This window comes from Neurospora tetrasperma, assembly GCF_000213175.1.
Source record: "Neurospora tetrasperma FGSC 2508 unplaced genomic scaffold NEUTE1scaffold_81, whole genome shotgun sequence".
NCBI lineage: Eukaryota > Fungi > Ascomycota > Sordariomycetes > Sordariales > Sordariaceae > Neurospora > Neurospora tetrasperma.
Window position 1 is genome coordinate 943,559 of NW_009799179.1, and position 17,113 is coordinate 960,671.

At 52.8% G+C, this 17,113-nt stretch overlaps 7 protein-coding genes across 7 annotated transcripts; 2 read left to right on the plus strand and 5 right to left on the minus strand.

The window, feature by feature from the left end:
- Window positions 1-458: 458 nt before the first annotated feature.
- On the minus strand, window positions 459-4,314 carry NEUTE1DRAFT_149321 (uncharacterized protein; the record flags this gene model as incomplete). The annotated part of the gene is made up of 3 exons (XM_009856919.1): window positions 459-1,390; window positions 1,510-2,238; window positions 4,160-4,314. 3 exons carry the CDS (start codon window positions 4,312-4,314, stop codon window positions 961-963), a joined length of 1,314 nt encoding a protein of 437 aa, XP_009855221.1.
- Window positions 4,315-4,822: 508 nt separating this feature from the next.
- Window positions 4,823-6,471, minus strand: NEUTE1DRAFT_125257 (uncharacterized protein; the record flags this gene model as incomplete). Its single annotated transcript, XM_009856920.1, has 2 exons — window positions 4,823-6,207; window positions 6,265-6,471. 2 exons carry the CDS (start codon window positions 6,469-6,471, stop codon window positions 4,903-4,905), a joined length of 1,512 nt encoding a protein of 503 aa, XP_009855222.1.
- Window positions 6,472-7,114: 643 nt separating this feature from the next.
- Window positions 7,115-8,420, plus strand: NEUTE1DRAFT_89102 (uncharacterized protein; the record flags this gene model as incomplete). The annotated part of the gene is made up of 2 exons (XM_009856921.1): window positions 7,115-7,446; window positions 7,526-8,420. The coding sequence occupies 2 exons, from the start codon at window positions 7,182-7,184 to the stop codon at window positions 8,302-8,304; spliced, it is 1,044 nt and encodes a 347-aa protein (XP_009855223.1).
- Window positions 8,421-8,453: 33 nt separating this feature from the next.
- Window positions 8,454-9,396, minus strand: NEUTE1DRAFT_132481 (uncharacterized protein; the record flags this gene model as incomplete). Its single annotated transcript, XM_009856922.1, has 3 exons — window positions 8,454-8,861; window positions 8,960-9,072; window positions 9,210-9,396. The coding sequence occupies 3 exons, from the start codon at window positions 9,231-9,233 to the stop codon at window positions 8,576-8,578; spliced, it is 423 nt and encodes a 140-aa protein (XP_009855224.1).
- A 236-nt stretch (window positions 9,397-9,632) lies between these two features.
- On the minus strand, window positions 9,633-12,098 carry NEUTE1DRAFT_125260 (uncharacterized protein; the record flags this gene model as incomplete). The annotated part of the gene is made up of 2 exons (XM_009856923.1): window positions 9,633-11,605; window positions 11,976-12,098. The coding sequence occupies 2 exons, from the start codon at window positions 12,096-12,098 to the stop codon at window positions 9,803-9,805; spliced, it is 1,926 nt and encodes a 641-aa protein (XP_009855225.1).
- A 151-nt stretch (window positions 12,099-12,249) lies between these two features.
- On the plus strand, window positions 12,250-14,761 carry NEUTE1DRAFT_125262 (uncharacterized protein; the record flags this gene model as incomplete). The annotated part of the gene is made up of 6 exons (XM_009856924.1): window positions 12,250-12,427; window positions 12,487-12,653; window positions 12,708-12,856; window positions 13,536-13,591; window positions 13,727-14,054; window positions 14,139-14,761. The coding sequence occupies 6 exons, from the start codon at window positions 12,250-12,252 to the stop codon at window positions 14,398-14,400; spliced, it is 1,140 nt and encodes a 379-aa protein (XP_009855226.1).
- Window positions 14,741-16,921, minus strand: NEUTE1DRAFT_70431 (uncharacterized protein; the record flags this gene model as incomplete). Its single annotated transcript, XM_009856925.1, has 4 exons — window positions 14,741-15,003; window positions 15,066-16,431; window positions 16,500-16,671; window positions 16,843-16,921. 4 exons carry the CDS (start codon window positions 16,919-16,921, stop codon window positions 14,965-14,967), a joined length of 1,656 nt encoding a protein of 551 aa, XP_009855227.1.
- Window positions 16,922-17,113: the final 192 nt, after the last annotated feature.

Sequence of the window (17,113 nt, forward strand, 5' to 3'; positions counted from 1 at the left end):
TCTACGGACACAAATGAGTTCCGGTTCACCATAGCTGTTATCTACCGGGTCATTCTTGTACCACGTTTTATCTTATCCAAGCTCTCCCAATACCGTTCCGTAAGTCGTCGATCTGAACAACACCTAGAGACGAGGAGCCGACATTTCATCCCGTGATCAAGAACCTTCCTCTTCCTTCTCTTCTCTCCATAAGAATGTACTCAAAGTAACAACATGAACTAATGCCGGAAGTTGAGCGAACGTGAAATCAGTCTCTGGTGATGGACTGATCAAAGGTAAAACAAAGTTTACAATGATGGCTTTCCTCCTGCATGTCTCCAGTCTCGTTGGTGCCTCTCTTTATTGAGTTATTTCATACGGAAAGACGAACATCACATACAGTGAGTGAAGACACTGCCGATTGCGGATGAGCCGCGCAGCAACAGAGGGAGACTCAATTTGGTAGTTCGTAAACCACCAGTTGATTCGTCTTTATTCATCCATCTATCGTACGAAAAGGCTAGATGAAAAATACATATTTTGGGGTATCATAAAAGTTCCTTGCTCTCGGACTCCTTTTTGACTGAACTTGAAGTCGATATGTATCCATTTCTTCTTTCCCTTCCACACATTTCCTTGGATGAAACTTTAACCCGATCGTCGATGCAAAGTAATAATAGTATAAACAAAACGTTGACAACAACACGCTGATAAAGACACGAACAAAGAAAAAAGAAACAACAGACACCCCGCAAGGGAACCAAAAACAAGAAACAAACTGAGGTCTAGGCAAAATTCCCATCCAGAGGCGCTTTCAATGCTCAGACAAAGCATAGCAATAGCTTGTCCAAAACGTATTTCAGGAAGCCATAACCAATGCGACTCTCAAAACCCGGATCAAACCAGTCGAGCCTGGGTTTTCCCATCCCCAAGCCATCAACCGCTCCATAGGTCCTCAAACCGTCGCAGCAGCGAGTCCTACTACCACTTCTTGTAGCTACCACGACCACCACCGCGACCACCACCGCGACCACGTCCACCACCACCACGGCCACTGCCACGGCCACGTCCACCACCACGTCCACGACCGCGACCACCAAAACCACCACCACCGCCGCCACCACCGTACGAATCCTCCTCATCAAAATCACCACCGCCAGGGTTACCGTCGTACGCGACACGCGCTCTCCTCGAAGGGTGGATAGCATCCTCGTCGTTTCTCTCCGGCGCAGGAGCAGCAGCACCATCAGCAGCAGCAGCGTCACCGTCGCCGCCATTGGCCTTGGCAGCGGCCTTCTCCTGCTTCGCCTTCTCCTGGTTCTGCTGGCGGTTCAGACGCTCCTCGTTGAGCTTGCGGTTCTTCTCCTTGATCTTGTCTTGGCGGTGGGCAGTCTTGCCTCCTCCGCCGGCGCTGTTGGTTTGGGCAAAAAATAGTTATGTTAGTTAACTTTGGTCTTTTGAAGAAGATAGAAAAATAAAAAGAGGGAGGGAAGAGGAGATGTAAGTTTTGATGGGAAAAATAAAACGAACCTCAACTCAACGTTAATCTTCCTCGGTACGCCCTTGTCGTCCAACATCTCGCTGTGGTGGAACTTCTCAAGCGCCGTCTTCATGTGGTCGAAGCGGCCGAACTCGACAAAGGCGGTGCCCTTGGACTTGGTCGGGTTGTCGCGGTGGGTGAGCAGGCGGACGGAGATGGGGTGCACCGACGCGAAGTGCTCCTTGATGTTGTCGGCGGTGATCGAGTAGGGCATGTTGCCGACGAAGATGATGAAGCGGGCTCCCTTGGCGCCGTTGGCTTGCGACTGTTCCTCCTCGTTGGTGGCCTCCTCTCCACCATCCTCAGTCTTCTTCTCCTCGGTCTTGTCCTTGTTCTTCTTCTTGTCCTTCTTCTTGCCCTTCTTGTCGGTGGACTCCTCGGTCTTCTCCTCGGTCTTGGATTCCTCGGTGGCAGCGGCCTTGTCCTTCTTCTCCTTCTTGTCCTTCTTCTTGTCCTTCTTTTCCTTCTTCTCCTCCTTGGGCTCCTCGGCGGTCTCGGTCTTGGACTTCTTCTCCTTCTTTTCCTTCTTCTCCTTCTTCACCTTGGGAGCCTCAGTCTCGACCTTGGTGACCTCGGCGTTACCAGACTCGTCGAGCTTGCTCTTCTTAACAACAGCGATGGAGTTGACATCCTCCTCGGCGGTGCGCGAGCGCTTCTTGGAGTCCTTGGTAGACTTGCCCATGTTGATTGGTTTTCGGTCGTATAGCGAGGGCAATAATCTTGATTGATTTGAAGAGACAGAACCGAAGAATCGTTCTTGACAGCTGTTCTGGATCGTTTCACAAATGGGAAAGGGAAGGAAGGAATGCCTGCTCGTTTTCCCTGATTATTTTTTTCTGCCGTTTCAATTGCAAAGGCGGAGAAGGATAAGAATTGGGGTCTCGCACTTCCACTCGCAGCGCGTGGAGCTCGTCCCGCATTGGTGGGGCCGTTCGCTGCAGCAGTGGAGAAGTACCCACCGAAATGCCATCCAAGGTCACCCCCAGAATCACTTATCTCCACCATCTTGTGATTCTCAACATCATCAAGGTGTCAGCCACCTACAACATGAGAGTTTACAAGATCTCATAGCCAGTCCAAGCCATAGAAACGATTAACTGGGAACTTGGACGATGCTCATACTCACCTTCTCTTTTCCAATGCTCCGTTCCAAGTCCACGAACCACCGAGTCTCCTCCTTCAGGTCTTCCAGCAGGACCACACTCGACCTCGAACTGGCACTCAACTCACGAGCTGCGTCTTTATCGTTGTTTTGAAGTTTGCTTCGCTGTACTTTACCACCATTGCGGCGTTTTTTAGGCTATGAGCCGCCGTCAGATGTAGTGATGTGCGTTTATAGAGATAGTCTTTGGCTCCAACATCAGCCTGGGCTTTGATGACGAGGAGCTTGACAAGATGTCCACTATCTGAGATCCTCGAGACCTCGTGCAACGGCGTACACCCGAAACATCGCGGGCTACGATATCTTGCTTCATTCTCAAGCACCGAGTCGGCAACTCTCGTGGACTGGGACTTTACTATCTAGTGAAGCGCAGACTTCTTCTTATCTGCAATATTCGTACCAGCGCCAAACTCTAAGGAGAGTTCGGCTACCGCCGGTTAATCGAGATCAGCGACCCACGCAAGTGCGGTACGGCCAAACGAATCAATAACATCGAGAGAAAAAAGCTTAACCTCGAGGTATCGGGCACAGAGAGCGGGATTCCCTAGGGTTCGGGCTATAGCCAGTTGTTAAGGCGGGAAGTTGAGCGTACCTAAGAGCTCGTTATCCTCGTACAAGCGGCGGGTTTTATAAAAAAAAAGTATCGACCCGAGAGGCAGCCACAAATGCGGGCGCAACTTTTTCGATTGCTATAGTGGAGGCAGACACATCGGTGTGGTCCTCGAAATTCTTGCTCACGACATGTTCGAGCAGATACTCGCACATATCGGGTCGTTCAAGGTCGACAGCAAACTGCAAAGCCAAATGATCAGCGTCTAAAGACTCGCCGATATACAGAAAAACCTAGGGACCAGGATTACTCACATACCGGAGAGACTTGCCACCCGGGTTTACGTTGCAAGGCAACATCTGCCTATCCTTAGCCTAGGACACCAACAAGCTGCTGTACGGTTCCATAGTTGAGGATCCTCTTTATAGGCTCTACGTTAATCAACATCATTGGAATTTAAAGAGTCTAAGCTATAGGTACCCTGGAGGCTGTTCCTATTAAGTGAGAATTCTGGCTTAGAGCCCGGGATACCAGCGAATCCTATCCCGCTGGAAAAAGAGAAGAGAAAAAAAAGAAAGAAAAAAAAAGATGTCTTCCGAATCCGCACCTGAGTCGAACAGGTACCTAACCCCAACCCACCCACTCTCCTATCAAGGTCCTGGAAGCAGGCCATAGCTTGATGAGTCCACCAAGGTATGCGCTTCTCGCCTGAACGGGAGGCCTAACATCGCGGCAGTAGACAGTTGCAGGCCTTAGCTATCTCTCCTCCGTTACAAGATGCGTCCACCCGTAACGAGAAGAGTTCAAACTAAGGAAGTTCCCACAACTAGCCATACCGGCACAATGCTAGGGCACGTATGTACAGATCAGGTATTTCTCCGTCCCTGCAACTTCTCACAAACTGCTAATATGACTCTACGTGTCTCACCGAACGAGTTGCCAGAATGCTCCTCTGACGACAGCGGTAGCCGGTGTCATCTCTTTGGGGAATATGACCATACTCTGGATCAGGGAGTTGGAAAATTCCCATGTGACTGTTCCCGGTCCGGGTCGAACTGGGAACCTCGTGGTGGTAGCAGTCATACCGGTTTGTGGAAGTATGGGTTGAACAAGGTTGTGTGCTGCCCATTACACCAACGGACCACCGCTCGGGTGTGTGAAAGACTGGATGTGGTGGAAGGAAGGCCTGGAACTGGGGCTTATAAGGGTAGGAGCCACCACCGGTTGGGGCGGGGCGGCCGGCCGGTCAAAGTGAGGTGTGCCTGCCGGTTGGAAGCCGGATTTGGCGAGTGACGGGCGCCGGGCGGTTGTCAGCTGGAGGGAGAGAACGGCGGAAGACATGTCCATAGGAGGGAGCGAAAACCTTGGAACTCGAGGATACCCCGGAGAGAATGATTCCACGACCCTTTGACATGAACACAGATCGGAGAGTTCAACAGCCAGCACAAGGACACTTCAGGAAAACATCCGGTTCCGGGACGACCACCGTGCAATGACAGATAAGCAGTCGCTAAACGGACCACCCAGTCGGCATCCTTGCCGCCACTCGAATCAACATACATGTTTCGTCGTGCGAGGGTCAAGTGAAGCTGTCCATCTATGTTCCCAGCCTGTGACACAACCCTCGGCGTTTCTCCTCTCCTCCCTCCCCAAAAACCCAGTCTTCAACCCTCAACCCTCAAGCTCCTTCAAAGCCCTATCAACCATCCTCTTCACCTGCATCCACCTCATCGACAACAACCCCCTATGACACTCCCTCCCGACTACACCTTCATGTCCCTCTCTCCACTCCAACTTATCCAACCCGTCCCGAATCTTCTTTTCAATAACATCTGAGCTCCATCGCTTCAGCGCTTGTGCCAACAATGCATTCAGCTTCGCCTGTTCCTCCGGCGATTCCTCCCACGGGTCTTGGCCGTAGTCGATGAAGGCCCGGAACTTCTTTTCACCTTGCGGCCCTGGGCTGTCTGCGAGAGCAGAAAGGGCGCGAAGTGCGACCTGTGTGCGGTAGCAGCCTGTGGGGTTGCGCGGATCGAGGTTGTAGTTGCCTAGGAAGCCGGTTTCCTCGAGGATTTCTTTGGGGGATTTTGGTGGTTGCTGTTGGGACGCTTGTGACTTGGGCTCTTTTTTTCCTCGTTCGTTGAGTCTTCGAGTTACTTTCCTTGGTGGTTGCTGCTGCTGCTGTTGGGATTGGGAGTGGGTTTGGGCTTGGTCGAGTAAAGGAAGGATGGCATCATCTATGCAGACTTCGTCCCAGACGTTTTCGTCAAAGAGAAAGCCATATTCGATCAGGAGGAAATCGTTGGAGTGGTTGCCGTAGCAGATGTAGACTTCTTCGCCAGCGGCGTAGGGGCGGGTGGTGGTGATGGTGAAGGCGGTCGGTGAGAAGGCGACTGAGCAGGTTTTCTTGTTGCCTTCCTTCTCCTCGGTTGATGGGTCATACGAGGTGTGGTTAAACAAGTCTGCGACTGGTTGCAGGACCATTCTGTCATCTTTATTGAACTTCTTCGTCTTTGGGGTTTCATGGTAGAAGGTGCGGGTGTTGACGAGGAGCCAGGCATAGAGGTAGTCATCTCTTGTTATGCCCTTATTCAGTGTTCCGCATTCTTCCTCTTCCAAGCTCTTGTTCTCTTTCTGGCCAGGCCCTGAAGAGAGGAGCTTAGACTGTTGGACCATGGACCAGTCTTTCTCAAATTTGGCCTCCTGCTTTAGAAGCAACTCCAGCGCCTTTCTGGGCAAAAACTCTCGCAGTTGGTGATCCCATGTTAGAGGCAAATAGTCCCAGATATCTTCACGCGAAGGACAGACGGTGTTCCATTGCCGATACTTGACGGACGGAGAAGGGTCGAAGGCGAGATCGGCGGCTAGGAGGCCGTGAATGGAGATGTCCTTAGGCAGGGCACGGGATATGGAAGGGTGGACGGTTTCATACGTCCGGAGGGTGGTAGAGGGAACTGTTAGAATAGTTTCGTCTTCCTGGTGATATTGTTAGTTGATTTAAACCAATAGTCCAAGGTGATGAGAATGACTTACCTCGAGTGGCTTTGTAGCCACTATTCCCATACCTCGGCCTGGTATCCGCCTGGGCTCGACGCCGTTGAGATTGATACCTTTATCTTTTGCCCATATGAGTAGCTCTTCGTATGCTTCCATATTGAGAGCCTTTATCTGGCTTTTTTCTCGGGTGTTCCTCTTCTTAACCTTCTCCTTTGCTGCTGCTTCGCGTTTTCTTTTCGCCATTTTTGATCAGATATTGTGTAAACGTGATACAGTTGGGGAGTAACCAAAAGAGCCAAGAATTTGCAACAAGACTTAGACTAGGTGTTGGAGAATCAATATGTAAAGGCCAAAGAGGGATAAAAGATGATGTGTATTAAACCAGTAAAGTGTAAGTGAGGGTGAAAACAAAGGCATAAATCCCAGGGTGTCACTGCATCCTGTCAAGCAACCGGCTGAAACCTTCCACCTGTTCCCATTTCTCGCCTACATACCTGTTTCTAGAGACTATGGATCTCGATCAGAGGTCTTGGATGGAAGTTTGATTTCCTCTTTGAGAGTTGTTTGGGCGGAACTGGTTACACTAGCCCTTGCATAGGTCTAAGATGGGGTTCAAGCGGTCGTCAAGAAAGAGCGAACTGAAGTGAAAGTTACGCAGTTGTCCTGTGCAACGTATTTTACGGTATTTATCATCCCCCACGGTGAATTGTCATACCTCGACTTTCACCGAGCAGGAGCTCCCCTCACCTTGAGCTACCGCGGCCCCTACGTAAGTCCTTATCGCAGTCGTTATCGCAATTGTTACATGCTCGGTTTCCGCATCCGAACGGATCGAACCACCACTTGCAACTTGACAACCACTCGAGCTCTGGAGTAATTGCGTGTTCCTTGTTCATCCCCATCTCTACTTCAACCCTAAGGCTTCCTCCTGGTTGTCCGAATTGCGCTTAACAATGGAAGCGACGGCCCTCAGACGATCCGCGGCTCTCGTAGCTCGCGCCAGCAGCCCCAATGCAATCCGGCCTGCCGTATGCGCCGCCATCAGCAGCACATCACCAACACCACCGACCCAGATCCAGACACAGCAAACAAGACAATTCTCGGCCCTCAACCGCCCACCACCAAACTACCCTGGCCATGTCCCTCTCACTCGCCTCGAGCGCTTCGGCCTCTTCGTCGGCTCAGGCCTCATCTCCCTCGCCGACCCCCGGCGCGGCGGTCCGTTTCGTCCCCGTCCATCTCTCACCACCTAGTCTCCTGTCCAACTGAACTAATCATCCTCTTGATGTTCCCACAGACCTAATAGCCTCCTTCGCCGAAGCCACCGCAACGCCCTACTTCATCTACCGCCTGCGCGACGCCATGCTGTCCCACCCCACAGGGCGCCGCATCCTGCGCCAACGACCGCGCATCACCTCCCAATCTCTCAACATCCCTTACCTGCGTTCCCTGCCGCCCAACACCGTCGGACGAACCTACATCGACTGGCTCGACCGCGAAGGGGTATCCCCTGATACGCGCTCAGCGGTGCGGTACATCGACGACGAGGAGTGCGCCTACGTGATGCAGCGGTACCGCGAGTGCCACGATTTCTACCACGCTTTGACGGGCCTGCCGATCGTTCGGGAGGGCGAGGTGGCGCTAAAGGCGTTTGAGTTTGCGAATACCCTGTTGCCGATGACGGGGTTCAGCGTTTTCGCGGCGTTCACGATGAAGAAGAGCGAGCAGAAGCGGTTTAGGAAGATTTACTTCCCGTGGGCGGTTAAAAATGGATTGCGGGCCAAGGAGGTGATTAACGTCTTTTGGGAGGAGGAGTTGGAGCGGGATGTGAATGATTTGAGGAGGGAGCTGGGCGTGGAACCGCCACCGGATTTGAGGGAGATCAGGAAGCGGGAGAGGGAAGAGAAGAAGAGGAGGAAGGAGATGGAGCGGATGCTGAGTGGGCGCGGGACGGAGGACGTCATCCAAAAGGCGGAGAAGGAAGCTGAAGTGGTGGCGGAACGGGTCAAAGAGATGAAGAATGAGGTGGTTGAGAAGGTTGGCGAAGTTGTTGGGTCTTCGGCTATGAGAGGATAGACGGATCATGGGGCATCGATGGGGACATGAGGGACCCGAGCCCCTCTGTGAAACTAATGTAGAACATAAGTGTATTTCCACCCTCAGCGAATTCATTACGACGCCTCTTTGACCCCATCTCGTTCGTACTCCCAAACTTGAACATGGACTATCGTGTCCTCATGTCATTCATAAGAAAGCGATAATGCCATTAATAACCGTTAGGGCCTTGAAACTCCTTCGTTCCCCCTTCCTCCCAGGTATATCTCTCTGTCTCAACCCATTGTCCCACCTACAAATCAAACAAATCATCATCGTCATCATCCAACCCCCACCCCTTCCTCCTCGTCACTACAATCTTCTCCGCCTCCTTGTTATCCGCCACAGCGTTCAGCAGCTCCTTGAGCTGCTCTTCCGTCACTTTCGAGCGGAGCTGGCCCGTCTGCGCCAGCATCATCAGCCGGTTCTCAATGTCGGTCGCGCGCTCCTCCTTGACGAGTCGGATGCGGCCCAGCCGATCGGCGGCTTCGGGCATGAGGATCTGGTTGAGCATGGCTTTGCGGGCTTCGGCTTCTTGTCTGTTTGTGGGAAGAGAGGAGGTTGTCAGCATTTGCAAAGTAAGAAAGAGGTGGGGGCGGGGGATGGGGATGGGAACAACGGAGAGGCCGTAACTTACTGTCTAGAAGCTTCCTGACCACCTTGCCCACCGGCGCCAGAGGGACCACCGGCCTTGGGACCACCACCGCCGCCGCCTTGCGCCTTGAGCTGTTCAAGACGGGCCTTCCTGATCTGTCCAAAAGTAAAAGGGTTAGTACCTATAAATCGTGTTGTTACGGTATACAGCCATCAAGGTGCCATTCGTGCGCCGCATCTGTGAATGTTGATGCTACTATGGGCTGGCGGTAAAAAGGAGATGGGATGCGCACCTTCTCGAGCTCAGAGTCATCCATCTTTGACGGGTTGATTGGATTCGCGGTAGGTTGGCGACTAGCTTAAGGGTTCGAGAAATGGTTCTTGAGTGTTTGAAGTGTGGTAAAGCGCTTGGTTTGCTGTAGGAGATTTAGGTTGTTGCGATGATGGACGGAAGGGAAGCACGGCGATCGCGGGGTTGCTTGGGGTCTTGAGGGAAGTTTTTAGTGGGGCAGGCATAGCGATAAGTTACGTAGGTAGCGGATCTGATCAGGGTCACAATAGGGGTATCACAACGGTATTGTTTACACAGCAGCATCTAGAATAGTTGCTGGAGGCACCTCGAACACCACAGGATTGGTGACATTCGAAAAGTCAAGACAACGCGGCCAATGCCAGTATAGGGGTACACTTGAGCACAGTATTAGACCGAATGTTCATAATGCCATGCTATTCATATGCAAAACTAAAAATACAGGTATGTACAGGATGATCCGTCTCCAAAAAAAAAACACGACCACCTCCGCCATAACACCTTTTATCGCCATAATTCTGTTTATCCGTCTATATATGCAAGTAAATATTTGTAAAACATCCCGTGATCTATACATCATCTAATTTTGTTGAGAATGTTTTTCAGAGGCATGGGCCAGAGCCTGTCGGGATAATGGGTATACGGCTCCGGAACATGAGGAACAAGTTTCGGCTGATAAGGAACCTCGAACGGAATCTCCCTCTTCCTCCTCTCTGCCAGAACCTTCTGCTTAGCCTTGACGGCTGACCAGATACTGTCAAGAGCGTTCACGGAAAGACCGAGTGTCTTGCCGCGCATGACGAAATAGCCAGTCACATATCCAATATCAGTGTCCAAGCCCCTGGCAGTCAACCTGCGCATGGGACTATCAGAAGTTCCCTTCCTCTTTAACCTGTGGAACACTTCCGACCGCATGAAGGGTAGGGTATTGGCAACGCGGAACTGCTCCAAACCCTTCAGCTCAGGCAAGTGGGAAACCACATCGGCAACCTCGGATAGCAGCTTGTCCATGAGCTGACGAGCGTGTGGGTTCTCAGGGATCTTGTCGTAGGTGGAATCCAGAATTGTCGCCAGAGGATCAGCTACCGCTCGGAACGCCACCGCTGGTAGCTTCAGCTGCAAGAAGTCGTCTGTTCGGTGACCAGTCGCATTGAGGTCCGGAATTGATGTGAGAAGCTTGATCAAGTGCGACCCCCTCCGCTGATACAAGGTGGGCGGGTGCTTCTTGATCACAACGGGCGCGGCCGGGCCGATATTGTCAGACTGAGGGGTGTAGACGGTCAAGAAAAGCCTTCCAGGTCGCACCTCGCCAAACTCAAATGTCTCATCGCCCAACCCCAGACCAGTTGTCATGTGGCCGAGGATGAACACCGGCCGCTGGCTTTCAATGGGGAAGTACGCTTTGCAGATAGCCTCGGCGACGCCCAGTCCCTCCTGGATTAGAACAATGGTCGAGTTGTGGTCAAGTCGGTGCTTGATCTGGCCGAGTGCTTCGACGGTATGCCCAGCTGGCACAGTTACGATGAGGTTGCTGATATGTTCGTCCTTCTGCTTCCGCGGATCATAGCCGTGGGTTGGCGGCGTGAACTGGGCCTTGATCCTGTCACGGACAATGACTTCCTTTTGCCTGTGAAGCTTCAAGCACTTTCCCGCCTTGACCCACCTCTTGAGCAGATTCAATCGGTTGATCATGTAAATCGGCGGTGGTATCGTCTCGGCACCGGCTAGCGTGTGTGCAATGTATCGTCCTTGAATATTGAGGCCCATAACGTGAATTAGATCGGACGGTTTGAACAGATCAGTCCATGGCTTCTTCTCGCCCTCTCTTCGGATCGTCTGTGCCAATTTTTGCTCATCCAACTCCCCCTCGTTCAGCCGATCGAAGAACTCCTTGGTCGGGTTTCGGTATCGTTCCTTGGCGGCTTCTGGTTCGCTCCCACCAATCACAACTGGTTTCGACTCGGTTTTTGTTGGGACATGCGCATCGAAGTTCTTGGGGAGCGGCGCATCCGGCGTAGCCGACAGTGTAGCCGAGCGGGCGTCTGCCTCTGACGAGGCCTGTCGTGTTTGCTGCCGAGGGTACGGCGGGACTTGCACGTGGGTGCCTCGGAAGAGGACGTCGCGGAGGGGAGAGGACGAAGCGACAAAGAGCCGACTCTGAACCTCAGGCTGGATGGAACGGAAACCGCTTGCGCTGGCCCCCCGGCCCACCGAGGTGTTACTGGGACACCATCGTGTGTGCCTGCAGGGTATTCGCCCAAACACCCGCAAGTGCGGTCGACTGCCGGTAAAGGAATACAGGTTGGCGGCTTTCACGGACGACACCGGGAGCTCATGATATGGTATTATCGTGGTGGTGCAAAAACCCCGCCGGAGGACCTGTCGCAAGAGGTCCTGTCAGGATTTATGTCCCGCGCGGGAGCATTGAGGACCGGGGAGGGACCAGGGGCGAGAAGGGTGAAGTGGGTGGCCGGGGAGGAAATCCGGAGGGGTGGTAGTGTTGTTCGAGGTGGTGGTGGTAAGTAGTCGTGATGGTAGTTTGCGGTATAAAGACCACTAGCTGAATTCGGTTGCTGGATGACAATGATTTTGTCAAGACACTTTCCGACCAAATGTTCGATGGCGGCCAAACTTTTTTTTTTCCCGGGAGCGCGCCCGCGGTTGATGCACTGTCACGCTAATCGGCCATGGAAGAGAAACTGCTCTCCCCTGATTGGCTTGCTCGGGCATAGCATGGTCTTGGCATTACACTGTGCAAGGCTGGTCGCATCCATGTGGAGCGCAGGATCTGGGACCAAAAAAGTGCAACTTGAACGGTACGCAACTGTGTGGGGCCGCTTTCCTCATCAAGCAGTCGCATCCAGATTCGCATCTTTGTTCATCAAAACAACACCATCAATATCAACAAACCGCCGCCTCCTCAGCATATCTGGTTTTTTATATTGAACTACTGAACTCTTCCTCTCAGCCAACTTCGAAATTTACAGCATTTACTCAACATTTACCCCACATATATCTCAACCATGGATGTGCCCGACATTACCCCCTCGCTGGAGAAGCTCAACGTCGACCTCGACCAGCTAGAAGCCGCTCTGAAGCCTGTTCTCGGTGATGTCGGTGATGTATCTTCCAAATTGCCACTGTTGGACAAGGCCAAGCTCTACGTTATGGTGACTTATGCCATCGAATCGATCCTCTTTTGTGAGTCAAGCCTAGCACGTCGATGACCAAAGATACGTCTTGCTAACATGATTAAACAGCCTCACTACGTCTGAACGGTGTCGATGCCAAGGAGCATGCCATTTTCACAGAGTTGACCCGCGTCAGGCAGTATTTTGAAAAGATCCAAAATATCGAGAACCCGCCCCAAGAGCGTGAGCAGACGGTCAACAAGGAGGCCGCTGCCCGCTTCATCAGATCTGACTTGGTATAAGTTTTCGCCACGGATCTCGCTGTCAGGGCAATGCTAACAGATCAACAGGCCGATGATGAGGCTATCAAGCAAAAGCTGACGGAGCTGATTGCCAAAGAGAAGGCGAAGGCAGAGGCCAAGGAGGAGAAGAAGCGAGCAGTAGATTCGAGCTCTGAGCCCACTGCCAAGCGCCCCAAGACCAAGGGCAACAAGAAGTGGTGAGAGATGCGCACACTGCCATCTTTATTGAGTTATTGTGCGATGACCTTGACCGCGGCGCAACGTTTTGGCATGGCGCTTTAGGCTCGTGCTAAGAAGCCCGATATATGAGGCATGCCGTGCGTTGTTCCTTTGCGCTTCGCGAGGCCGCGGAAAGGCCAACACGACCCGGAGATCGTTTGCCCGGAAGCAAACCCGCGGCCACCGGAATTTTATGTTGGCCACTTGAGATACCCACCAGCTGGAGTTTCGAACATGAAACCATGACTGGATATTGTCCCAGCATCGATGTGGCGGGACACTGCGTTGTTAGTTTTGAAAAGAGGGACAAATGTGCCCCGGAAACATCAGGATATGCCTCTCGATGGAGGCAACCGGTCGGAGTTAAACACAGAGGGAAGGGCTAGACACCGGAGTAGATGAGTCACGGATAGACAATTTCGAGTTCACGAACCTAAATAATCTCCATAGAACTGAGAAGTTAAGCATCGAAGCCCCTGAAGATAAAACATGCGGCTACAACCCTAACCCTCTGATGGTGGTCACGCGCCCTATAAGCCTCAACAACATGATGCTCTCTCGCCTTCGATTGGCTTCCAGTTTAGCTTCAAGACCGCCCCAAAGGAGCGGCAGAGGCCCCAAACTCACCCAAAAGAGATAGTTAACAGGGGAAAACAGGGGTCCAAGCTCCGAGCTCTCGACTCGGCTTTCAGGGCCTCGGCCGGCGCGGAGGCGTGAGAAGGGCGAGCGGGCGACAGACAGTTCGCAATTGGAGTCGCAACAAATGATGAATGGCAAAATGTCGCCCGGCTGATCATTCCCCACTACTTTTTTGCCGATAGTATGTAGTACCTTTTTATATATCATAGCTGCTTATCCCCATTCCTTCAACGATCATCGTCGCCATCACAACCACACTCATCCACTACCTCAAACCGCCAAAACGTCGGTCGCATTAATCTACGCAACCCAACAACAACCACACCAACAAGAAGACAAAATGCCTCGCCAAAGCCGTGGTTCCGCCCGCCCTTCCGTCCCCGCGCGCAAGCCCGTGGCTCCTACCAACCAGCAGCAGCAGCGTCCTGCTTCCACCTACGCTCCTCCCACCGCTGCTCCCCACGCTCCTCCCGCTGCCGCCGCCGCGCCCGTCTCCCAGGGCCCCGGTCTCTTTGGTCAGATGGCTAGCACTGCTGCGTATGTTTTTACCTTTTTCTCCCCATCCAGCTCCCGGACCCAGTCGCGAAACCCGTACTAACAGACTTGGTATGAAACGAACAGTGGTGTCGCCATCGGCTCCTCCATCGGCCACGCCATCGGAGGCATGTTTTCCGGTGGCGGTTCCTCCGCCGCCCCCGAGGCCGCCGCCGCGCCCGTCCAGGCTCAGGCCGCCGCCGCCCAGAACTCGTCGTGGGGCAACAACTGCTCCGAGGCGACCAAGAGCTTCACCCAGTGCATGGACCAGCACCAGGGCAACATGCAGATTTGCGGCTGGTACCTGGAGCAGCTCAAGGCTTGCCAGGCCGCTGCTAGCCAGTACTAAATACTGAGCTCTTCTTCTGTCTCTTTTGCCTCTCTCTCTCTCTCTTCACTCAGGGGTTGAGGGGGCCTGAGGGTTCGGTAAGAGGAGGGTGAAGATGTGAAGGGCTTGGAAATGGGAGAGAGAAAGAACAGAGAGGGGACGTGTGTGTGTGTACGATTAGTTGAGAGGAGGAGAAAAGCAAGTAGCTTCGTTGCTTGGCTTTGTCGTCTTACCGCGAAGGCGCCGCTCAATTTACGTCTCCCATCCTCTCCAAGAAGCTCGAAGAGGGGTTCACGCAGCATATACCAACAACAACAACATCAAGATACCAGCATTGGAGTTCAGGAATTGGTCTCGAAGATGGTGATATATCATCATTATCATTATAAGGATAACACAAAGAACTGTACAAATACAAGATTTTTGCCTCCCTCTCTGAAGGGATTAAACTTTTTTTGCTTCTTCGCTACGCCTGATGGTGACTACAGTACTCATATGACATCTTCCTTTCTCCTCGTCTATGACTTTCACTCAAGTAGCCCCAAAAATTTCTGTCCCCACTAACTGTCCCCAGCTTGTGACTGCTTAATTATCGTCATCATCATGTCTCGGCTCAAAGTTTGTCTGCTTCTCGTTAGCTATTACCCTCACATCTCCAACAAGAAAAGAGAAAGGGGCTTACTTACCGAGTTTCCATTGTAAAACTGTTGATCGTTCCTCTTCCGCTCCTCATCCCTCCTCTCATCGCCAAAACCCTTAATCCTGCTTCCCGCGCCCCTATTCACAGCCGCACCCGCGCCTCCTCCACCAAGTGATCTCCCACTAGCCCTTTCCGCCCTAGTAGCTTGGTGCTGCTCGCCTCTAACCTCAGAAGCCACCTCCTCTGGCGTAGGACCAGCATTGGGCGGTCCAGAAACACTGAACAGCGTCGAAAAGAACGCCACCACCGTGCTGAAAAAGGCAGACAGGAACCCAATCAACCGCTGGAAGATATTCCCTCCCTCATCCGCCTGAGCCGCCGCAAACCTAACCCTGCCACCGCTCCCCGACTCGCCAGCCGCCGGAACCAAAATCAGTGTCGAGCTCGGCGCCAGCCCCAGCTCTCCAAGCGTCTTCCCCTCCTCTGCTTGCTCGATCCTTCTGCTCGGCTGAGGCGTCAACAGCACCTTGAATGTATACCTCCCCTTCTTGACAGTAAGAGATTCAGCGACAGTAGCCTCAACCCACTCCCTAACCTCCCTGACCGTATCCTTCTCCGCCGAGAATCGAGACCGAATGGTCGACCCGTCCGTCAACCTCACTTGCAACGCACAATGCCCCGTGCTCTTGACTGGCTGGTTACCACGGGGTAGCATCGGACTGGCTGGGGCAAAGGGCAGTCCCTCCCCCTTTTCGTCCTCGTCTTTTCCGCCAGATTCTTTGGTGGCGGCAAGTGCTTCCTTCTCTCGCTGCTTCTCCGACTGCCTTGCTTTGCGAGCGGCTTTGTCGTCTTCGATGGCTTTGAGGATCCGCTGGCGCTCTTCGCGCGCTTCTTGCTGTTTCTTGCGCAGGGCGTCGGCAGCTTGGCGGGCGGGGGAGTTGGGGTCTTCGGCGGCGGCTCGGGCGCGGGCAGCGGCGCGGGCGGCTTCTTCTTGTTGTTTCTTTTGGGCGGCGAGGCGGGCGGCGCGCTCAGTGAGGATGGCTTGGATTCGGGCTTGTTGGGTCGTGTTAGTTGTGAGAGTGGTTGTGGTAGGGGATGATGAAGAGGTGGTTTCGGTGGTCTCGGTGGTTGTAGTGATATCGGTGGGAGGTTGTTGAGAGATTGTGTCCTCGGTAGATGACGTTGCCGGGGCTGTTGTCTCCCCCGCTGATGGTTGAGGTGCTGGATCTGATGGTGCGGCTGCCGGTGAGGCTTGCTCTTGGTTCTGTACTGTCTCAGGTTCCTCCACTGAGGCCGAACCTGTATTAGCAGCTGTCGAAACCGCCTGTTGCTCACCAAGAGCAGCCCCGAGCCTCCTGAGGAATTCCTCCTTCGTGACTCCAGCAGCAATGTACTCCTTGAGTTGCCCGCCCCTACATCATCATTAGCTTAGCAACACACCATACCCTCTCCTTTCGTCTTCAAACCCAAGGTAACTCACCTAAGAACAACCACAGTAGGTTTCTTTGGTAGTGGAAACAACTGAGCCAAATATCCCTCCTCAGTACTGCCCGCAACCAGCTTCAGCACCACGGCGCGGGACTCGAGGAGGGGGGAGATGGCTTCATCCTTGAGGAACTCGGTTTCCCATTGTTGGGATTCGGTGTTGTCATCTGAATGAGGTTAGTATTTGGTCGATTGCGACGGAGTCAGAGTCGGATATAATGACGAAAATGTGGAAGATGAATGTCATGAAAGCCACATGATGTGAAAGGATATGCACAGCTCGGCAATGCGAGAGCAATACGGATCCAGGCAGGAGTAGAAGAGTGATGATAACGAACCAGTAACAAAACAGACCAAACTCCTGGTCTGTTGAATAGCGGCAGCAATGCCTTCTTGGAGGGTACCTGTGAAGAACATGTTGTCTTTCTTGTTGTATGAGTACTCGACAGCAAGATTCAAAGTTGATTGATGAATGAATCAATAGTTAACCAGGTCGATCAATTTCTGGGATTAGTCGAGTAGACTGCGGTGATTCACAGCTATGTGGGATTCCAATGCTATTCACTGAGTGAGCCAGATCCAAGATATAGAATTGGATGACGTGACGAA